We start from the raw sequence: 18,717 nt of genomic DNA on the forward strand, positions 1-18,717 counted from the left end.
GAGGAGCACTGTCATTTTTATTAATCCTACTCATTTTTGATTGATGAATGGTCCTCCATTTATTTGTTTTTCCTTATTTCATTCATTGTAGTTTTTAAGATGCCATATATTTATATATATTAGCCTACTATATGCCTTTATAGTAAATTAATTCCCAGGTATTTGATAATTTTTGTTATTATAAATGGTCTTTTATAATTTTTTGTCCTTGTCATTAGTAAATAAGAATTCATATGATTTTTGTGGATTAGTCTTGTATGTTGAATCTTTACCAAAAACATCTATTGCCTCCATAATTTATTTTCTTGCAATGACTGGATTTTCTAGATATACTATAATGTGATTTACAAGTAATGATATTGGGGTAGCTAGGTGGCACAGTGGACAGAGCACTGACCCTGGAGTCAGGAAGACCTGAATTCAAATCCGGTCTCAAATACTTGACACTCACTAGCTGTGTGACTCTGGGCAAGTCACTTAACCCCAATTGCCTCACCAAAAAAAACCCCACAACGAAGTACAAGTAATGATATTTTAACATCTTCTTTTCCATTGTTAATTTTACTAATGCAGGGCTTCTTGACTTGAAGTCCATGAATTGTTTTTAAAATATTTTTATAAATTCATTTCGTATAATTTATATCTTTGTATTTCATCTATTTAAACCATTATTCTGAGAAAGGAGCCTATTAGGTTTTTTTTTTCAGTTAGATGTGACTTTATTATTTTAGTACATAAACCAAAATTTATGCAATCAGAGCAGAGGCTGTGGATGATTCATATTTCCAGTTTGGTTGGAGCACTCTCTTGGCCAGCTGGTGAATTTGGCTCTTGGTGCAGAATCAGATGGAATTTAGAATCTTTGTGCTTTCTGTTTCTCTCAAGATGCTTTCGAACAGTAACAGCTTTCTGTGATAAAGATCTTCAGGAAGATCAATGGCAGGTTACTTGGACTTCAGAATTCTCAGAATTTTGTTGCCAGTTAACAAAGTGTACTTGCGCCATGCCATGAGAATCCCTCAGAATCATGCCAATCGGGGGGGGGGGGGAATCAGGCCCTTCTTGGCCAGCTTGTAGATCTACTCCTTCCCATCGTCCGAGGTGAGCTTCAGCCATGTGGGCACACTTTGGCAGTAAGGCAGAGCCAACTGGGACAAGCCCTCCCTGGGAGCGTGTGACCCATGATGGCGATGATCAGGCAGCAAAAGAGACCATAGTTTTATCTAGGCTGCCAAAGAGAGGTCCATAACCCTTGGCACTAATATCTTTTATCTCTCTTACTGCAATTTGTAGAATTTCCAATACTCTATCAAAGAAGTGGTATGAAAATCTTATTAGTGCTGAAGACAGTGAAGAGGTTAAATCTTTGGATGTCTGAAGGAATTAATTGAAGTGATTTTTATGTAAGTGACAACCTGTTTTTGTTTTCTTGAAGGGAAGTCTAAGTGGCAGACTGGTGGAAAATCTAAGAGAACTATTCCGGGCACCCAGAAGACTGCTAAACAGGTGCAGTATCAACATTCTACTTCATGCTTTCAACCAGCTCCCTAACGTTATGATATATGGAGCTAATCATTCAGGAATTATATATTGCCGTATTGTTTTACATACAAATTTGGATTTTGATTCATTTAGTACATTCCATAAAGCGATGCTCTGATTTGATCACTGAGTCTGCATATGTGAGTTCTTTTTTGCTCTCTTTCTTAGTGAAGTGCTTGTGATACGAAAAGACTCCTGCACTAGGAGTTTTGAGACCTGGGTTTTCTTGGTGGATGACTTAGGGCAGGTCACTTCCTCCCTGGTCCTGAGTTTTTTCATGGGCAAATTGAGGCTGCTGAATTTTAAGATCCTCTCTATCTGTAATATCCTTTGATTCTGGTTTAACTGTTAGATCTTTCGCTAGTTCAGAAAGGGTACATTATTGTCACCTTGTTTATGTAACTTATATTGAAAATGTCAGGCTGGATGACTGAAAAGCCGGAATGAAGGCTGCTGGGAGAAATGTAACAACAGGCAGACAGTACCAGTCTGCTGACTGACAGAGAATAAGAATTAAGAAGCCATCTATGAGGGTGAAAGAGGAGAGTATAAAAGCTGGCTTAAAGCTTAATGCCAAAAAACCCAATTGCTTGGCAGCTTGTATCCTATCACGGCTGGCATATAGAAGGATAAGAAATAAAGCAGTGTCAGATTTTATATTTTTAGGTTCAAAGATGAGTGCAGACAGTGACTGCAGCAATGAAATTAAAAGATGTTCTCTCTTTGGAAGGAAAGCTGTGGCCAGTCTGGACAGCCTACTGAAAAGCAGAGACATCATCTTACCAGCTGAGGTCCATATAGTCAGCTGTGGTTTTTCCAGTAGCATCGCATGGCTGTGAGAGTTGGACTGTAAGGAAAGCTGGATGCTGCAGAATTGATGCTTTCAAATTGTGGTGCTGGAGAAGACTTTTGGGAGTCCATTGGACAGCAAGGAGATCAAATCAGTCAGCATTCAAAGAAGTCAATTTAGGCTGTATTCACTGGAAGGTCAAATACTGAAGCTGAAGCTTAAATACTTGGGCCATGTAGTGAGAAGATGAGACTCATTGGAAAAGACCCTGACGTTGGGAAAGGGGATGGCAGAGGAGAAGGTAGATAGTGTCATGGAAATGATGAACATAACATGATTTTGGACAGACTTCAGGAGATAGCAGAGGGCAGAAGGGTCTGGGCTGTTGTGATCCACGGGGTCCTGAAGAGTCAGACTCTGCTGAATGAGCAACAACAACAACTTTAGGGTATTGGAACACAAGTTTCTCTCACTGCATGAGATGGATGGTGTGGTGCTTATTTTTCATTTCATAAAGAGTTTTATTGATTTTTTTTTGTGTTGAGCCTTTGATTTTGGAATTTTTAAATATACCAGTATGTCTACATACTACTACTACTAATGATAATAATAATAATAACAATAATAAATAGCATTTATATAGTACTTTAAAGTTTACAAAGTTTGTTTTGTTTTGTTTTAACATATGTCCTCACAGTGACTTTATGAGGTTGATGTTAGTATCCCCATTTTACAGATGAGGAAATTGAGACACAGCGAGGTTAAGTGACTTGCCCAGGGTCACACAGTTAATAAGTGTCTGAAGCAGAATTTGAGTTCCGGTCTTTCTGATTTCAAGTCCTGTGGTTTTACCACTGCTCCACTTAAATGCCCTAGACTATAGATGACTGGTGAAGAAACTGTTGCTGATGGCTTTCATGGTATTGGGGAAACTAGAGATTTGGGGAAAAATGTGGCCCATGTTGGGAACAATTATGAATTTTTAAAATATCTTTAAATATCTTAGTATGCACAGTGTGGAGTATCATATAGATTGAGTTACATAGACTAATCTCTGCCCCTAAGGAGTTTACCATTTAAGACAGACAGTACGTACATAATCATATGACAAAAGGTCAGGGGGTGAGATTGGTTGGAGAAATAGAATAGGAACATTGACCTAATACCTGAAGGATTCATATCATATACAAATCATGGTAAAGTGCACCTTAGGGGGACAACTGTAGCTACCTAACAGGGGACAAATGAAGAATTGTTGTTGGAGTTCAATGTTCCATGAAGGGATATGGATTGATAGAGAACTACTGGCATTGTTTTTTGGTATACAAAGTATAAGGTAGGATCCTAGAAGCTTTTTAAGTCATGGGAGAGATGACTTGCCAGACTGTTTAAGACTGAAGATTCTCAGTACTGTGGGCAGTTTGTAGTTGAGGTGAGAGTAGGGGGTAAACTGTGTTGTTGTGTATGAAGGCCATGCAAGTAGGTTCTCTCTCTCTCTTTTTTTTTTTTTTTTGCTTTTTGATGAGGCTGTTGGGGTTAAGTGGCTTGCCCAGTGTCACACAGCTAGTAAGTGTCAAGTGTCTGAGTCCGAATTTGAACTCAGGTCCTCCTGACTCCAAGGCCGGAGCTCTATCCACTGTGCCACGTAGCTGTCCCTAGTACTTTCTAAGCCATGTTGTCAAGTGCTTTGAAGCCCTGATATGTGATCCACAGTGAGATGGTAAGCTGGGACAGTATAGGACTTTTAAACAGGATGATCTTATTAAAGTGGAGGGGCAAAGACTACAACTTTGGTGGAGATGAGGATGGATTTTTTAGGGGAGAGGATACTCTAGTGAGGACAGTGTTTGCTATAATCATAAATCATAGACCAGGGGTGGGGGACCTGTGGTGGGGAACCTTTTGTTAAGGGGATTTGTTCTGTGAAGTTTGGATTCAGTCAGAGGGCCGCACTTGAGGACCTAGAGGGCCACATGTGGCCTCATGGCCACAAGTTCACCCCTGCCGTAGAGTTTTCTTTGAATACCCTTGGAGATCAACTGATTCAACCCTTTCATTTTGCAGTTGAGGAAACTGAAGGGCAAGTGATCTTCCCAAGGTCATGCTCCTAGTAGTTAGTAGGGCCAGGTTTAGAACCCATGTTTTGTGACTTCAGTCGGGTCTAGTCAGAAGATGATAGAGTGTCAATAAGTCAGAACAACGAGAGAACCACAGACAAATGCTGTCTAGAAAAAAATAAGGATATGCCAATTAATTAGAAATAATAGAATGAAGAATGATACTTTGTTGAAATTTAATTTCCAGATTGGTGAAGTTTGGCTGCCAGGACAGCAAATTTGCTGTGAGAGAGAAGTAGTCGAAGGAAGGAGAGCTTTTCTCCGTATCATAGTATTTTGCTTTGGGGTTTGATTTTTTTTTTCTGGTGGCAGTGATTCTAGTATTCTTTGTAGATTCTGTTCTGAAATCAGTAATACAGTTACAAAAGATTCCCTTGTGGAAAGAGGGTGTTTGTAATGGATGGGAAACAACATAACGCTAGTAGCCTAGGGCTGAAACACGACATTAAAGGGTGTAACATCTGTGATAGGTGTTCCTGCAGACTGGGTGTCTCCTGATAACAGACCCAGCTGGCATTGAATATTGCCTGTGCTGGAATAGGTCAGATTTTAATTTTAATTCAGTTTGTAAAGTATCAGTGGAATGATGTGTAGGTGTTTTATATTTAGTGCTGAAATACTAGTTTTGAATTTTCCACTTAGATAACTCAATGGTAGTGCATATCTTCTTTTCTCTCAGATTAATCTTGTTTTACTCATTAGTCTATAAAAATTTTCTGAAATTCTATAAATAGGAAGTAATTTTGTATTTATAAAAAGGAACATTTAACCAGATGATTGAATAATGTTTCATGTATGTTTTAGACATGTGTGAATACAATTTCAATTCATTATTCAGTTATAGTTGGCTCTCTAGGGTTCTTGATTCTAATTATGCTCATAGTTTTTTTTTGTTCGTTTCTTTTCTGTCTTCATTGTGGTTTTTACTTATCATAGGGAAAATAGTATAAGATGAAATTAGGGCAATGACTGTACCTGTAGTGTGAATTCTCAATTTTAAATTAAGCAAAGAGATACATTTAATATATACATTTAATAATTGGTATTAATATTATGGCATTATTATTTCATTTGAGCCTTGCAGCAACCCTGGGAGGTAGATACTACATGTATTGATATTTTTGTTTCACAGACAAGTGAGTTGTAGAGAAGTTAAGCGGCTTGTCCATGATCATATCACTAGTAAGTGGTATGAAGTGGAATTTGAACTCATACCTTTCTGACTCGTACTCAGCTATCTAGGAATAACATTTGTGGATAGAAATTTGTGCTGGACTTGGCATAGGTTTGTGATCTGTGGGTATAATCACAGTGGTCAGTCACAGCAGGTGATGCTATTTCCAGGCCCTCTGTGCCTTAGTAGATAACGTTACAAATTGCTCTGACTGAAAAATTCACTGCCTTGTTTTGAGAATGCACCTCTCCATATTTAGCTGGTCTGCTCCTTAGATAATAATCAGCCAGTGTCCTGGAAGCATTTCTGCCATGGTAGGAACTTTCAGAGCTTGTGTTACACCAGCTGAGTCTTGGAGAAAACAGGGTCATTCCTGTACCATGAGGAATCTTTGGACTTGTGTTCCATTAAATGAGGCACCACATGTGTGACTTTTTATTTTCAAAATATTTTCAACTATTGAACCTGACTTAAATATTCACCAAATAATATTTGAAACAAAATACTGAATCATAAAACTGCCCTTTTGTTTTATGGCAAGAAACTTAGTTTCAGTTAACATAGATGTAATATGGCGCAAGTTGAAAAGGAGAATGTTTTGTCTAAAAGTGTTTAAATATGTTAAATGTATATTACATAAAATTAAAATTTCTTGACAATAAAAATGTCTCTTTTTTTTAAACTTTCTTTAGAATGCTACAGTAGACTGTAAAATAACATCATCCTCAGCTGGAGATAAACATTTTGAGAAAAGTCCCACTAAAACAAGGCACCCTCGGAAAATTGACCTAAGAGCACGCTACTGGGCATTCCTGTTTGACAATCTTCGACGAGCAGTAGACGAAATCTATGTTACTTGTGAATCAGATCAGAGTGTGGTGGAGTGTAAGGTAAGGTTCGTTATGAGCTCTAATGCTCCATTTTAAGTTGTCTTCCCATGACTGTCTTGATGTTTTTTGAACTAATATTGTCAGTATTCAAAGCCATCTCTGTATCTAACTTTGTCCCTTTACCTCCCCACATGCATGCACACACATGCACGCACACATGCACACACACACATGTGCACGCACATGCATACGTAATGCCTTTTGGATATTATTTCTCGTTCTTTTTGGCTTGGTGCAAAGTTAGGTGATTGTTCAATTTCAAATCCTCCCTTCTGATGAAAAGCGTATTCATTTCTTGAACTAGCTGGTTATGATTTTCTGTGTTCAGTGAAAGGTTTTCTGTAAAATTGTAATGACTTACTGTAAGATGCCATGGATTTGGGTAAACAGCCCCTCCTAGTTTTGTTTTGTTCTAAACCAGTCTTAGCTGCATTCTCCATGTCTGCTGTAGGTGGCACTAGTGGGATTCTGTCTATTTTCACATTCCTTGGTTTCCTGTTTAATGTCTTAATTGTACGTTGTACCCTTTGGGCTGAGATAGTTATCACTCTTCTAATTCACTCTGCTGGGAGAAAAAGTGAGATTGATGGCCGAACGTAAACAATGTCTGGGTGGGATGTCATTTTAAGGTGTGTTTTCTAATTTTAGATAACCTTGTATTTGTAGTGGATGTTAAACAGAGACACAAAGCATAAAAATTCAATTGTGTGACCCTTTTAATAAGTATAAATTATACACCATATTGCTGTATGATGAATAAAACTATCATAAAAACTGAGAAAAACCAGAACAGTAGATCTTTACGGAAATATTAGAGACAACTTTTCCTTTTACATTAAACATGAATAAAAAGCTCAACCAACTCTGGAAATCATTATGTAGTCTTTGAAATAGGTTCTGAAGTGAACTTGCATCTTATTCCAGGAATCTCTTTTTCCTTCTAAATCAAGAACAGCCAAATCAGGTTTGAAATTAGTGTATAAATATCAAAAGCAGGTTTCAAAATGAACAGTAGCTAAAAGTTTCCAAATTGGTGGCTAAATTACCACAGCTTAATGTTTTCAGTACAGAAAACATTCAGTACAGAAAAGCAAAATAGTCTGTTTTGGATTGTAATCAGGTTCTTGACTTAAAAGGATCTCATCCTCATAATATATACTTGGGTGAACAGTCCCCTATGTTGTACTAGCAACACTTCTATCTCAGACAGACATAGCAGATGTACAGTGAGGTATGGTAGAAGAGAACGGGCTGGATTGTATTTGGGAAATGGGGCAGTGTTTTTAAGGACTCCTAGCCCTTCCCTTTGGAGCAAAAACTCACCTTTTTTTCCCTCTAAAACTTGACCTTTTTTTTCCTTCAATTTTTTAACATTTATTTGAAGTTTTGAGTTCCAAATTCTGTCCCTCCCGTAGTCTCTTCCTCTCCCCCATACCTAAGATGGTAAGCAATCAGATATAGGCTATACGTGTGTAAATATGTAAAACATTTCAAAAACTTATCTTTTTTAATGTTAATATTCTTCTGATGCTATGTGGCTGCAAATTGTGGAATATCTCTTACTGACGTGAGTACCCACATTTGTGAAATAACAACAGCGGTACATCGAAGAATTGAAGTTTGTTATATGATTGGTAGAAAACTAGATCCATTCTTACATTGAGAAAGTTGATTACTATCTTCTTTCCAGATTGCATTTGCCCTACCTGGGATTCTGACCAAACATGGTGAGGCTTACATGAATAGTTTAGAATCCTAGCACCAGAGAAAGCTAGAGAGGCTGATCTGTAAGATAACCTGGAGACAATTTAACCTGATCATTTCATTTTGCAGCTGAGGGAAGCGGTAACCCATTGAGAACATTTGACTTGCCAAAGTTCACATAATTGGCTGAGCTGGGACCTGAACTCAGGTCCCCTAACTCCATGCCCAGTGCCCACTGAACTATCACCCATCCTTGTAAACCTCTTCAGGCTATTTCTAGCCCTTAGCTCAGTTTCTGGCACCTAGTAGGCACTCACTTTATAAGTGCTAGTTAAGTGATTGGCTAATTACTCTTGATTGACCTCTTGCTCAATGAAACGGGCCAGTCTGTAGTAAGAGAGGCATCGGGGTCTTATGGACGGAGGACTGGACTTGGGTCTGAGAAGGCTGTAGTGAATCCTGCTTCAGACCCTTATCAGCTGGGTGACCCTGGGCCAAGCACTTCAAGTCTCTGAGGCTCCTTCCATTATTTGTAAAGGAGGGGATAAGAATACTTTGCCTCAAGCAAAATTGTCCCCAAAGATTCCTCTGGGTTTCGTTTTGGTATTCCAAACAAATGAGAAAGCAATATAGCCCTTTCTTTGTGGAACATTAGGCTTTTTTGAGACAAAGTGAACAAAGTATAAAACAAAGAAGGATGTATTTTCAGTGCTCTGTAGAGATAAGGAGTTGATATCACTGAAGTTAAATAATACTTTCAGTGAAAATTAGCCATCTTGATTTTCTTTTGGGAAAATTTCCCCTTCCCCCCTTTAAAAATAGAGTCTGTAGAAAAATCTTTGTTCTTATTGTAAGTAAAACAAAGACATTTCCTTTGAAAGGAGCTCAAGCAAATTAGTACTAGATAATAAGGAGGCCACTGTCATTGGAAAGGATGGCTTTGCCAGCAGCTGGCATAGCAAACAAGACAGTCTATAGAATTGATTAATCAATAAGCATTTCTTAAGTACCTACTGTGTTTCAGTCTTTAAAGTACCATATAAATGTCAGTTGTAATTGTTATTAAACAAGGCTCAAGGATAATGTGCAGATAATCATCCTGTAATAATTCTTTCTCCCACCAAGTCAAGGCTTCATTCATGAGCTCATCTTTAAGTCTTCATGTTGCCCTCTTTTGATTTCTTTCTTTCTTCAACACTACCCTTACTGTTAATTTTTAGAAAATATTTTTATTATTTTGCTTTTATGATAATTTTTTTTCAATTCGAAAGCATTTTTTCTCCCTCTTACTGCCTCTCCCCATTTCATCCCCACCCCCCCAGCCAAGAAACAAAATAAAAACACTTGTACCTAATATATGTCATTAAGCAAAGGATATTCTCTCATTGGCCATGTCCAGAAACGCATGCTTTAGTTTGCACTCTCAGGGGGTGTGGGTAGCATGCTTCTCTATTCTTCTAGAATCAGAGTTGGCTATTGCTTTGGTAGAGTTCTCACGTCTTTCCAAGTTGTTTTTCTTCATCATGTTGTTATGGTATAAATGGTTCTCTTGGTTCTGGTCTCTTCCCTCTTCAGTCAGTAAACAGGCATCTATTTGGTGCTTATTATGTGCCATGGAGTGTGCTAAGTAAGTTGTATAGACACAAACAGAGGCAAAAGTTGCTTCTTGCAAAGAGATCACATTCTAATGGGTGAGAGACAACATATAAACCACTCTTTACATGCAAGGTATATAAGTGCCTCAGTGGTATGTACAGAGGGAAACAATGGTAGGAAGATGGGGGTAAAGGGGAAGGCCTTTCTCAGAAGGAAGAGAGATGAGCTAAGTCTTGAAAGAAGCCAGGGAAACCAGGTGGTGGAATTGGGGATGAATATGCTAGGCATGAGGGCAGCCAGTGAAAAGGCAAAGATGGAGTAGGGAGATGGATTGTCTGGAGTGAGAATACCAAGAATGCCATTGTTCTTGGTGGAAAGGAATAAAATGAAAGGAGATTGGAAAGGTAAAAAGGGGCTCAGTGGTGAAGGACTTAAACACAGAGGATTTTATATTTGATCCTGGAGCTAATAGGGGCCCCGGAGTTTATTGGAGAGGGGCTTGACATAGGCAAGCCTGCACTTAAGGAATATATCTCTGAGTGGGGAGAGATTGGAGTCAGGGAGATGCACTAGAAGGCTCCAGCAGTAGTTCAAGCATGAGATGATGAGGCCTGTGCTAGGGTGGTGGCTGTGTGAGTGGAGAGAAGGGTGACATAGACAAGAGAGGTGGTGAAGGTAGAAATGATGAGACTTGGCAACACATTGGATATGTGAAGTGAATGTTAGTAAAGGGTCAAGGATGGTAGCCAGCGTATAAGCCTGGTGACTGGGAGCGTGATGGTGCTTTTGATAATAACAGGAATGCTGGGAAGATAAGGAGAAGATACAATAGATTCACTTTTCAACACACTGAGTTTGAGATGTCTCTGGGATATCATGTTCAAGATGTCTAATAAGCAATTGATGATATGAAACTGGAAGTCAGGAGAGAGGTTAGGGCTGATTAAATAGATCACCAAGTGAGATAATACTGAAGGAGAAGAGAAGAGGGCCCAAGACTGAGCCTTGTGGGATATTCACAGGTTGTAGGTGTCACTTGGAGGAAGATCCAGCAAAGGAGATTGAAAAGGTGCAGTCAGTTGGTAGGAGAACCAGGAGAGAGCGGTGCCAGTCAGAGAGACCTAGAGAGCAAAGAACATCCATAAAAAGAGGGTGATTCACAGTGTCAGGCTGTAGAGAGGACCAGAAAGATGAGGACTGAGAAAAGGCCCTTGGATTTGTCAGTTAAGTTTATGTAGATCTCCTCAGTTTTTCCCTAAATTGTCCATTGGGTCTCTTATGACCCAGTGATATTCCACGGTGTTTGTGTGCCATTTGTTTACTTCCCTTAGCTTCTGATTCTTTGCCAGCACGAAATAGTGGTTATAAATATTTTTTATACATTTTGGTCCTTTTTCTGTCTTTGATTTCTTTGTAAGTTTAGACTTGGTAGTGGTTTCGCTAGGTCAAAGTATGTGCACAGTTTAGTAACTTTTTTTTTTGAGGGGGGGCAATAGTTCCAAATTGTTTTCCAGAATGGCTAGACCACTTAGCTCTACCAATAGCACATTAGTATGCCAGTTTTTCTGAAACCCCTCCAGCATTTGTCATTTCATTTTTTTTTTGTCAGCTTCATAGTTGATTGGGTATGAGGTAGAATCTTAGAGTTACTTTAATTGGTGTTTTTCTAATTTTTGTTTGGAGAATTTTTTTCATATAGCTGTTAATTGCTTGGATTTCTTTCCTTGAGAATTTCCCATTCATTTGCCCAGGGGCACCATTTATTATTGGGGAATGGCTTTTATTTTTATAGGTTTAAATTATTATTTTTTTTTTAATTTTTGTTTTGGTGAGGCAGTCAGGGTTAAGTGACTTGCCCAGAGTCACTAAGCTAGTAAATGTCAAGTGTCTGAGGCTGGATTTGAACTCAGGTTCTCCTAACTCCAAGGCCAGAGCTCTATCCACTGCACCACCTAGCTGCCCCTTTGAATTATTTTCTTAGATATTTTGGTGGTGAGAACTTTATCAGAGAAATTTGCTAAAGATATTTTTACCCATTTACCTTTTTTCCCTTAATCTTAGTTGGATTGGTATTATTTGGCAAAAAGTTTTTAATTTTATGTTATCAAAACTGTCCATTTTATTTTCTGTCATCCTTGATATGCTTTGTGTTGCCCTGAATTCTTCTTTGGATCCCAAGATCCAAAAGTTAATGTCTTCCTGGTTCCTCTGTTCATAATATGACTTTTCACGTGTAAGTCTGTTTCCATCGGAGCTCATCTTGCTGTGTGGTGTGAAGCGTTAGTCTAAATCTAATTTCTGCCAAATTGCTTTTCAGTTTTCCCAGCAGATTTTGTCAGATGATGAGTCCTTAGCTCAATAGCTCAGTTTTTGAACACTAGGTATCAGATTTCTTTGCTTTTGAATGTTATGTATCTAAGCTGTTCCCCCAATCAGTTGTTCTATTTCTTAACCAGTACCAAATTGATAATTATTGCTTTGTAATATAGTTTGAAATTTGGTACTGTCTTCCCACTTTTTTCATTATTATCCTTGAGATTCTTGACCTTTTTTTCCCCCAGGTGAATTTTGTTGTTTTTTTCTAGTTCTGTAAAATATTCCTTAGGTAGTTTGATTGGTCTGGCATGAAATAAGTAAATTAGTTTAGGAGTATTGTTATTTCTGTGATATTGGTTGGGCCTTCCCATGAACAATAACTGTTTTTCAAAATATTTGGGTGTCTTTATTTTTGGAAAAAGAGATCTGTAGTTGTATTCATATAGTTCTTGTGTGTTATGGAAGGTAGAATCCCAAGTGTTTCAGTTTCACTAAAGGTCCATTTTCCTCCTTACTGGGTTATACAGGCATTTCTGTTTATAACTTGTCATATGCATTCCCCAAAAGAACCATGCTATGCAAAATTGCACAGTAAAAACCATAGGGCTTATGGGGGAAATGGAATTAAGACAGACTCACAAACTTTATCCCAAATTTTATCCCAAACCCACTTTGGACCCCAAAAAAGATAGGAACCTAATAAAAATGGTAGCACAGCTTTATGCCTGTTAAATTGTTAAGAAATACATAAATACTACAATAAATGATTTTTCGCATCCTCAACATTAGGCTCCTGCCTCAGATTGTACTCTGGTTCCCATAGCCAGGGAAGGTGAGGGATGGGCTGGAATGTGTGGATGGGGACCAGTAATGAGGTTACTGAGAGAACGTGTAGAGGGAAACTGGGGTGGCAGTGGGGCAGATACTCAGAGTTATGGTATGTGATATGGGTAGTGAGCTAGCAGATGAGACTGAGAAGGAGTGGTCAGGCCAGGAAGAGGAGAGCCAGGACAAAGCAGAGTCATAGAAACCCAGAGAGGAGAGAGTGTCCAGGATAAGAGGATGGTCAGCCATGTCAGATGGAGCAGAGAGATCAGAAAGAATGAGAACCAAGGAAGTTAGTCAGATTTGTCAAATAAAAGTTCATTGGTGTCTTTGGAGAGAGCAATTTCAGTTGAGTTATATGATTGGAAACCAGACGGAAGAGCAAGTGAGAGGAGGGGAAGTGTTTTTATTTGCATTTATTCTCTGTCTGTTCCTTGTGTCTGTACTTAACATATGGCCTTGTTGGCTCATGCACCAGAATGTTAGCTTGTTTCCTATGAGCTGGTTCCACGTTCTGTATTTTTATTCTCAGTAATTGGTTTCCTTTACTGTCTAAGTCACACCCTCTCTCTGTCCTGGAACCTCTTCTCTTCTCCCTCTATACTATTTCACTTCAGCTCTCATGAAGTCAGTTATCATTTCTGTGCTGATGATTCTCAGATATGCTTGTTCAGCCGTATATTCTCTCCTAACCTCCAGACTTGCATCTCCAGCTGCCTGTTAGATGTTTCTAAATGGATGTCTCATAGACGTCTTAAACTCAGCATTTCCAAAGCTCTTCTCTGTCTCCAAGTCACCACCCCTCTTTCCAAGCTTCCCTTTTATACTGTCCTCTTTCTAGTCATCCGGACTTGCGAACTAGGTAACATTTTTCAGCCCCCCCCATTCATCTCTCATTCACTTTATTGCCACGTCCTGTTTTACCTGTGTAATACCTCTCCAGTATTGCCCCCATCTCTCCTCCAATGCTGTCACCACCCTGCTGCAGGCCCTCATCATCTCATTCCTTGATTATTGCAGTAGCCTACTAGTGGATCTGCTGCCTCAGGTCTCTCCTCACTCTGCTTCATCCACCATGCAGCTGTCAAGCTAATCTTCCTAAAGTGCAGTTATGACCATGTCATCCCCCTGGCCCTTTCTCCCATTCTTCTAGTCTTCTTGTATCTTATCTAGCCTCTCCCCCCATGTCTTTCCCCCCCACTATGTGATGTGGTGACACTGGTTTGTTCTTGAATAAGATACTCCTGTCACTTGGCTTTTGCCATTTTCTCTGGCTGTCCACCATGCCTGGAATGCTCTCCCTTCCTGGCTCCCCTGGATTCCTTCAAGTTCCAGATGAAATCCAACCTTCTAATCCCTTTGCTTGTCAAGCATTGGTATTTAAGTCTGTACTTAGCTCAAGCAAAATATGCAGTATGACTCAATTTAATGAACAAACAAACGTGCTCATGTAGACTGATCAAATGTCTTGCCATTTTACATGTACTAGTGCTTTTCAAATGTATTTAGAAGCTATTGATTAATAATAGTCAAATTCATTTAAAAATGTTAGTGAATTCATAGTAGCTTTTTTGTCCCTCTATATTTTCTCAATCAGCGGATACTAATAGTACTACCACTATCATGGGGGGGTCCATGAAGATTTTTTTATATTTAAAAAAGGCTCCACATACTTGGCCAAGTGGGAACCACTCTGGTTTATGCTTCTTGGTTCTTGTTAGACAACGTGACATCCCAGGAGTGTCCACAGTGTTTCCACTGTGGAATGCATCATTGCTTCTGCGTGACTTTGGATCTTTTGTAGTTCTGGTGAATCTTCCATTTTGACAGTAAATGTAGCACTTTTGGTTGGCAAAAAAAAAAAATTAATCAGGTCAAATTGTAAAGGATTTTAGGAACAAATTAGAACGTGGAATAAAATCAGGCCTTACAGCAAGATATTTCCATTAGCAAACAGGAAATTACTAATTCAGGTAAGCCACTGTTGTGTACCATTAAAACATTTAATACAATACAGGGATATAGTATCGTGGAGCTGTTTTTCACTTAAAAGTTGCTGTGTAGTGGAAAATCTTAGTGCCTGGAACATAGTAGGTGCTTAATAAATGCTTGTTGATTTGCCTTGATCTGACCTTCCCATGTAGAAGCTCATATCAAAATGGATGGAAGAGGCACTTCAGAGGAGTGATTTAAAGCATCTGGTGGATTTATTCTTATTAGTCCTTTAGGAAAACTGTACAGTGGACATTTTCTTTCCAGATGGGCCCAGGTTGTTCTGAAAAAATAACGACTCTTAAAGCTTACTGAGAGTCTTGTAGAGTTCCTGCTCATTTGCAGGCTTTCTTTTGTTGGGGCCTTGCTTGCTACATGATGAAAGTCTCCTTTGCTCCAGCACCACTGGGTATATCCCACTGCACTCAGTACTGCCGGGATGTCCTGGGCCCCAGTATTGTGTGTCAGTAGGACAAAGGGATGGCGCCAACCAGCCTGCTGTATGCGCCAGTAACCAGAATGAATTACAAACCAATCGAATCCGTTGCAGCCAATTGGTAAACTAATTGGTAATTTTAGCTGTACATCTATATGTCGTTATCTGGATGCCTGTAATGTTGCTTTCAGAGCTACTTTTGTTCAGCTTCATCCTGCTTGACAAAATGGCCTTCATAGCTTTAGGGAGAAAGATGTGCATCAGTGAGTATGGGGCCACTCCAGCTGCTTGTCTTGTTTGTATTCCCTTGTTCCTAAAACATGACTCGGATTACAGCTGCATGGTACTGCTCTGATCCCTTCTGATAATGTTGAGCTAAACATTCCTTAAAATAGGTTGTTTAAGCCATCAATGTACTTTCTGTGGGCCAACTGTAGTATCACAAATAAATGCAACTGCTTATATTGCGCATTCTTCAGTTTCTAACAACAAAAAAAGTGAAATCAGTAGCAAACTTCCTTAATAAATTATTCTGAATGAAATCTCTCTGATCTCTAATGTGAGTGATTTAAGCTGAATGAATTTAAAGAGTAAAAATTGTATTCATAGAATTGAGAGAAGGTAGTCTGTTAAAATACTTAATTTGTTCTTTTTTTGATTGTACTAGACTTTTATTACCAATGATTGGCACCAAGAATTGCCTTTGATAGGAAGAAAACAATACTTTTTTGTTTAGGGAATTCTTTTTAAGGGAAGTGTAACTTTTAAATATGAAATAATATTGTTACTAAGCATTAGTTTTGAAATTTTTGGCATGTCTGAGTCTGTACTTCACAATTTTGGGTAGTATCTGTAAGTTGTTATAGAATCATAGTGAAAATTCAGTGCTACTGGAGAGGTGATTGAAAATTGTTTTAGGAAGGTGTTGGTTTTTGAACCAGATGACAGTAATCTTCCTACTTGCTTCATATTTTCCATGGGGAAATTAGAAAAACGAACCTTTCCCAACAGTGTAAGATTGGTATGTATGACTATTATGGTGAATAAATCCCAAATACCTGCAACATATCAGGCGCTTCAGTTTCAACTGTAGCCGTTATCTTTGTGCCAATCACACAGCTCTTACTTTAGGAAGAGGAATGGATACGTCAGTTGAAGGTTCTCTTATTATTTTTTCCCCAAACTCCCTTTGCTATCCTTATATATATGAATTGGGCCAAGTATAATTGTTACCAGATGAACATTATACGGTGTCATACTACTGTAATTTCAGATTATCCAAAGAAGAGAATTAGAAGTAAAATAACAATAATTATGACAGATGTGTGCAGTAGAGCACAGTAGGGATCTTTTCTACTGAGTCAAATAAGCAGATTTTAGAAGGATTCCCTGTCATAGACTTTCATTTTTAATTTCTTCTGTCTTTGGAAACTCATTGACAGCAGAGAGGTTGTATTTTTTAAAAATTTTTATTAATTTATTTTGATTTATCAACAATCACTTCCATATGCTTTTGGGTTTAAAATTTTTTTCCCCTTCCCCCCCCCCCAAGACGGTGCACAATCTGATATAGGCTATACATTTACATTCCTATTAAACATATTTTCACATTAGTGAAGTTGTAAGTAAAAATTAAAATCAACAGGAGGAACCATCAGAAAGAGGAAACAAAACTCAACAGAAGAGAAAAAAAAGATAGCAATTCAACTTTCATAGTTATGATTACTATCTGTGTCTTTTTCTCCATCCTTTTTTCTCCCGTTTATGCTTTTCTTTCTCCTCTCTCCCTTCCCCCCACCAGTACTTTGCTTTTGACCACTGCCTCCTTCAGGCTCTCCTCCCTTCTATTATCCCCCTCTCCTCTCTTCCCCTTTGCCCCCACCTCTTCTTCCTGATCCCCCTCCCTTCTCTTTCCCCTTTTCCCTCCTACTGCCCATAGGGCAAGTTAGATTTCCATACCTAACTTATTATGTTATTTTCATCTTGAGCCAAATCTGATGAGAGCAAGGTTCAAACAATGCTCACCCCCTCCCTTCTTTCCCTCTGCTGTAATAGGATTTTCTGTCTTTTCCTGTAATGTAATTTACCCTTGTCTGCCTCCTCCTTTCTCAGTACATTTTCTAAGATCAGACTAATCCACTTACTTGGATCCATTTAACCCACTTGATTAGATTTTTTTTTATCATTACATCAAAGTCAACTAATATCCACCCCCTTTATGTATACTCCTTTAACATGGTGTAATAACAATACAGTTCTCAAGAGTTGCAAGTGTCATCTTCCCTTGTAGGGATGTAAACAGTCCACCCTTATTAACAACATTTTATGTCTTTCTGTCCATTTACCTTTTTATGTCTTTCTTGAATCTTGTACTTGAAGATCAAATTTTTTGTTGAGCTCTGGTCTTTTTATGAGGAAGGTTTGGAAGTCCCCTATTTCATTGAATATCCATCTCCTCCCTTGAAAAATCATGCTCATTTTTTCAGGGTAGTTGATCCTTGGCTGCAATCCAAGCTCCTTTGCCTTATGGAATATCATGTTCCACACCCTGCGGTCTTTTAATGTAGAAGCTACAAGGTCTTGTGTAATCCTGACTGTGGTTCCATGATATTTAAATTGTTTCTTTCTGGCTGCTTGCAGCACCTTCTCTTTCATCTGGTAATTTTGGAATTTTGCTATTATATTCCTTGGCATTGTCAATTTGGGATCTCTTTCAGGTGGTGACTGGTGTATTCTTTCTATGGTTATTTTCCCTTCTGGTTCTAGGACTTCTGGGAAGTTTTCCTTTATGATTTCCTGAAAGATACTGTCCAGGCTCTTTTTTCCATTGTGATTTTCAGGTAGTCCAATGATTTTTAAATTGTCTCTCCTGGATCAATTTTCCGGGTCGGTTGTTTTAACCAATGAGGTATTTTATGTTTTCATCCATTTTTTCATTTTTTTGTTTCTGTGGGACTGATTCTTGCTTTCTCATAGAGTCATTAGTTTTCATTTGTCCAATTCTAGTTTTTAACAGATTGTTTTCTTCTGTTAGTTTTTGTACTTCCTTCTTCAGTTGGCCAATTGTATTTTTAAGGGATTTGTTTTCTTCAGTTACTTTTTTTCCAGTTTGCCAATTGTGTTTTTTAGGGACTTGTTTTCTTCAGTGTATTTTTTTCCAATTGGCCAATTGTATTTTTAAGGACTCTTTACCTCTCATTAGACTTTAAAATCCTTCTTGAGCTCTTCTAAGAAGGCTTTTTGGGCTTCAGACAGTTCATATTCCCTTTTGATGTTGCAGATGTGGGTTTTGACAATGTTGTCCTCTTCAGAATTTCTGTCTTGATCTTCCCTTC

General features: G+C 38.5%; 1 protein-coding gene and 1 pseudogene across 1 annotated transcript in view; one reads left to right on the forward strand and one right to left on the reverse strand.

Moving 5' to 3' along the window:
* The window catches only part of SCAPER (S-phase cyclin A associated protein in the ER), a 415,034-nt gene that overhangs the window by 49,155 nt on the left and 347,162 nt on the right, over positions 1 to 18,717 (forward strand). The window contains 2 exon segments of the mRNA XM_020976028.2: positions 1,436 to 1,506; positions 6,316 to 6,513. Of these exon segments, the coding sequence (XP_020831687.2) occupies positions 1,436 to 1,506; positions 6,316 to 6,513 (269 nt within the window).
* LOC110200599 (small ribosomal subunit protein uS15 pseudogene) lies at positions 747 to 1,169 on the reverse strand (annotated as a pseudogene).

This window comes from Phascolarctos cinereus, unplaced genomic scaffold (genome assembly GCF_003287225.1).
Source record: "Phascolarctos cinereus isolate Bilbo 61053 unplaced genomic scaffold, phaCin_HiC Scaffold_3;HRSCAF=262, whole genome shotgun sequence".
Taxonomy (NCBI): domain Eukaryota; kingdom Metazoa; phylum Chordata; class Mammalia; order Diprotodontia; family Phascolarctidae; genus Phascolarctos; species Phascolarctos cinereus.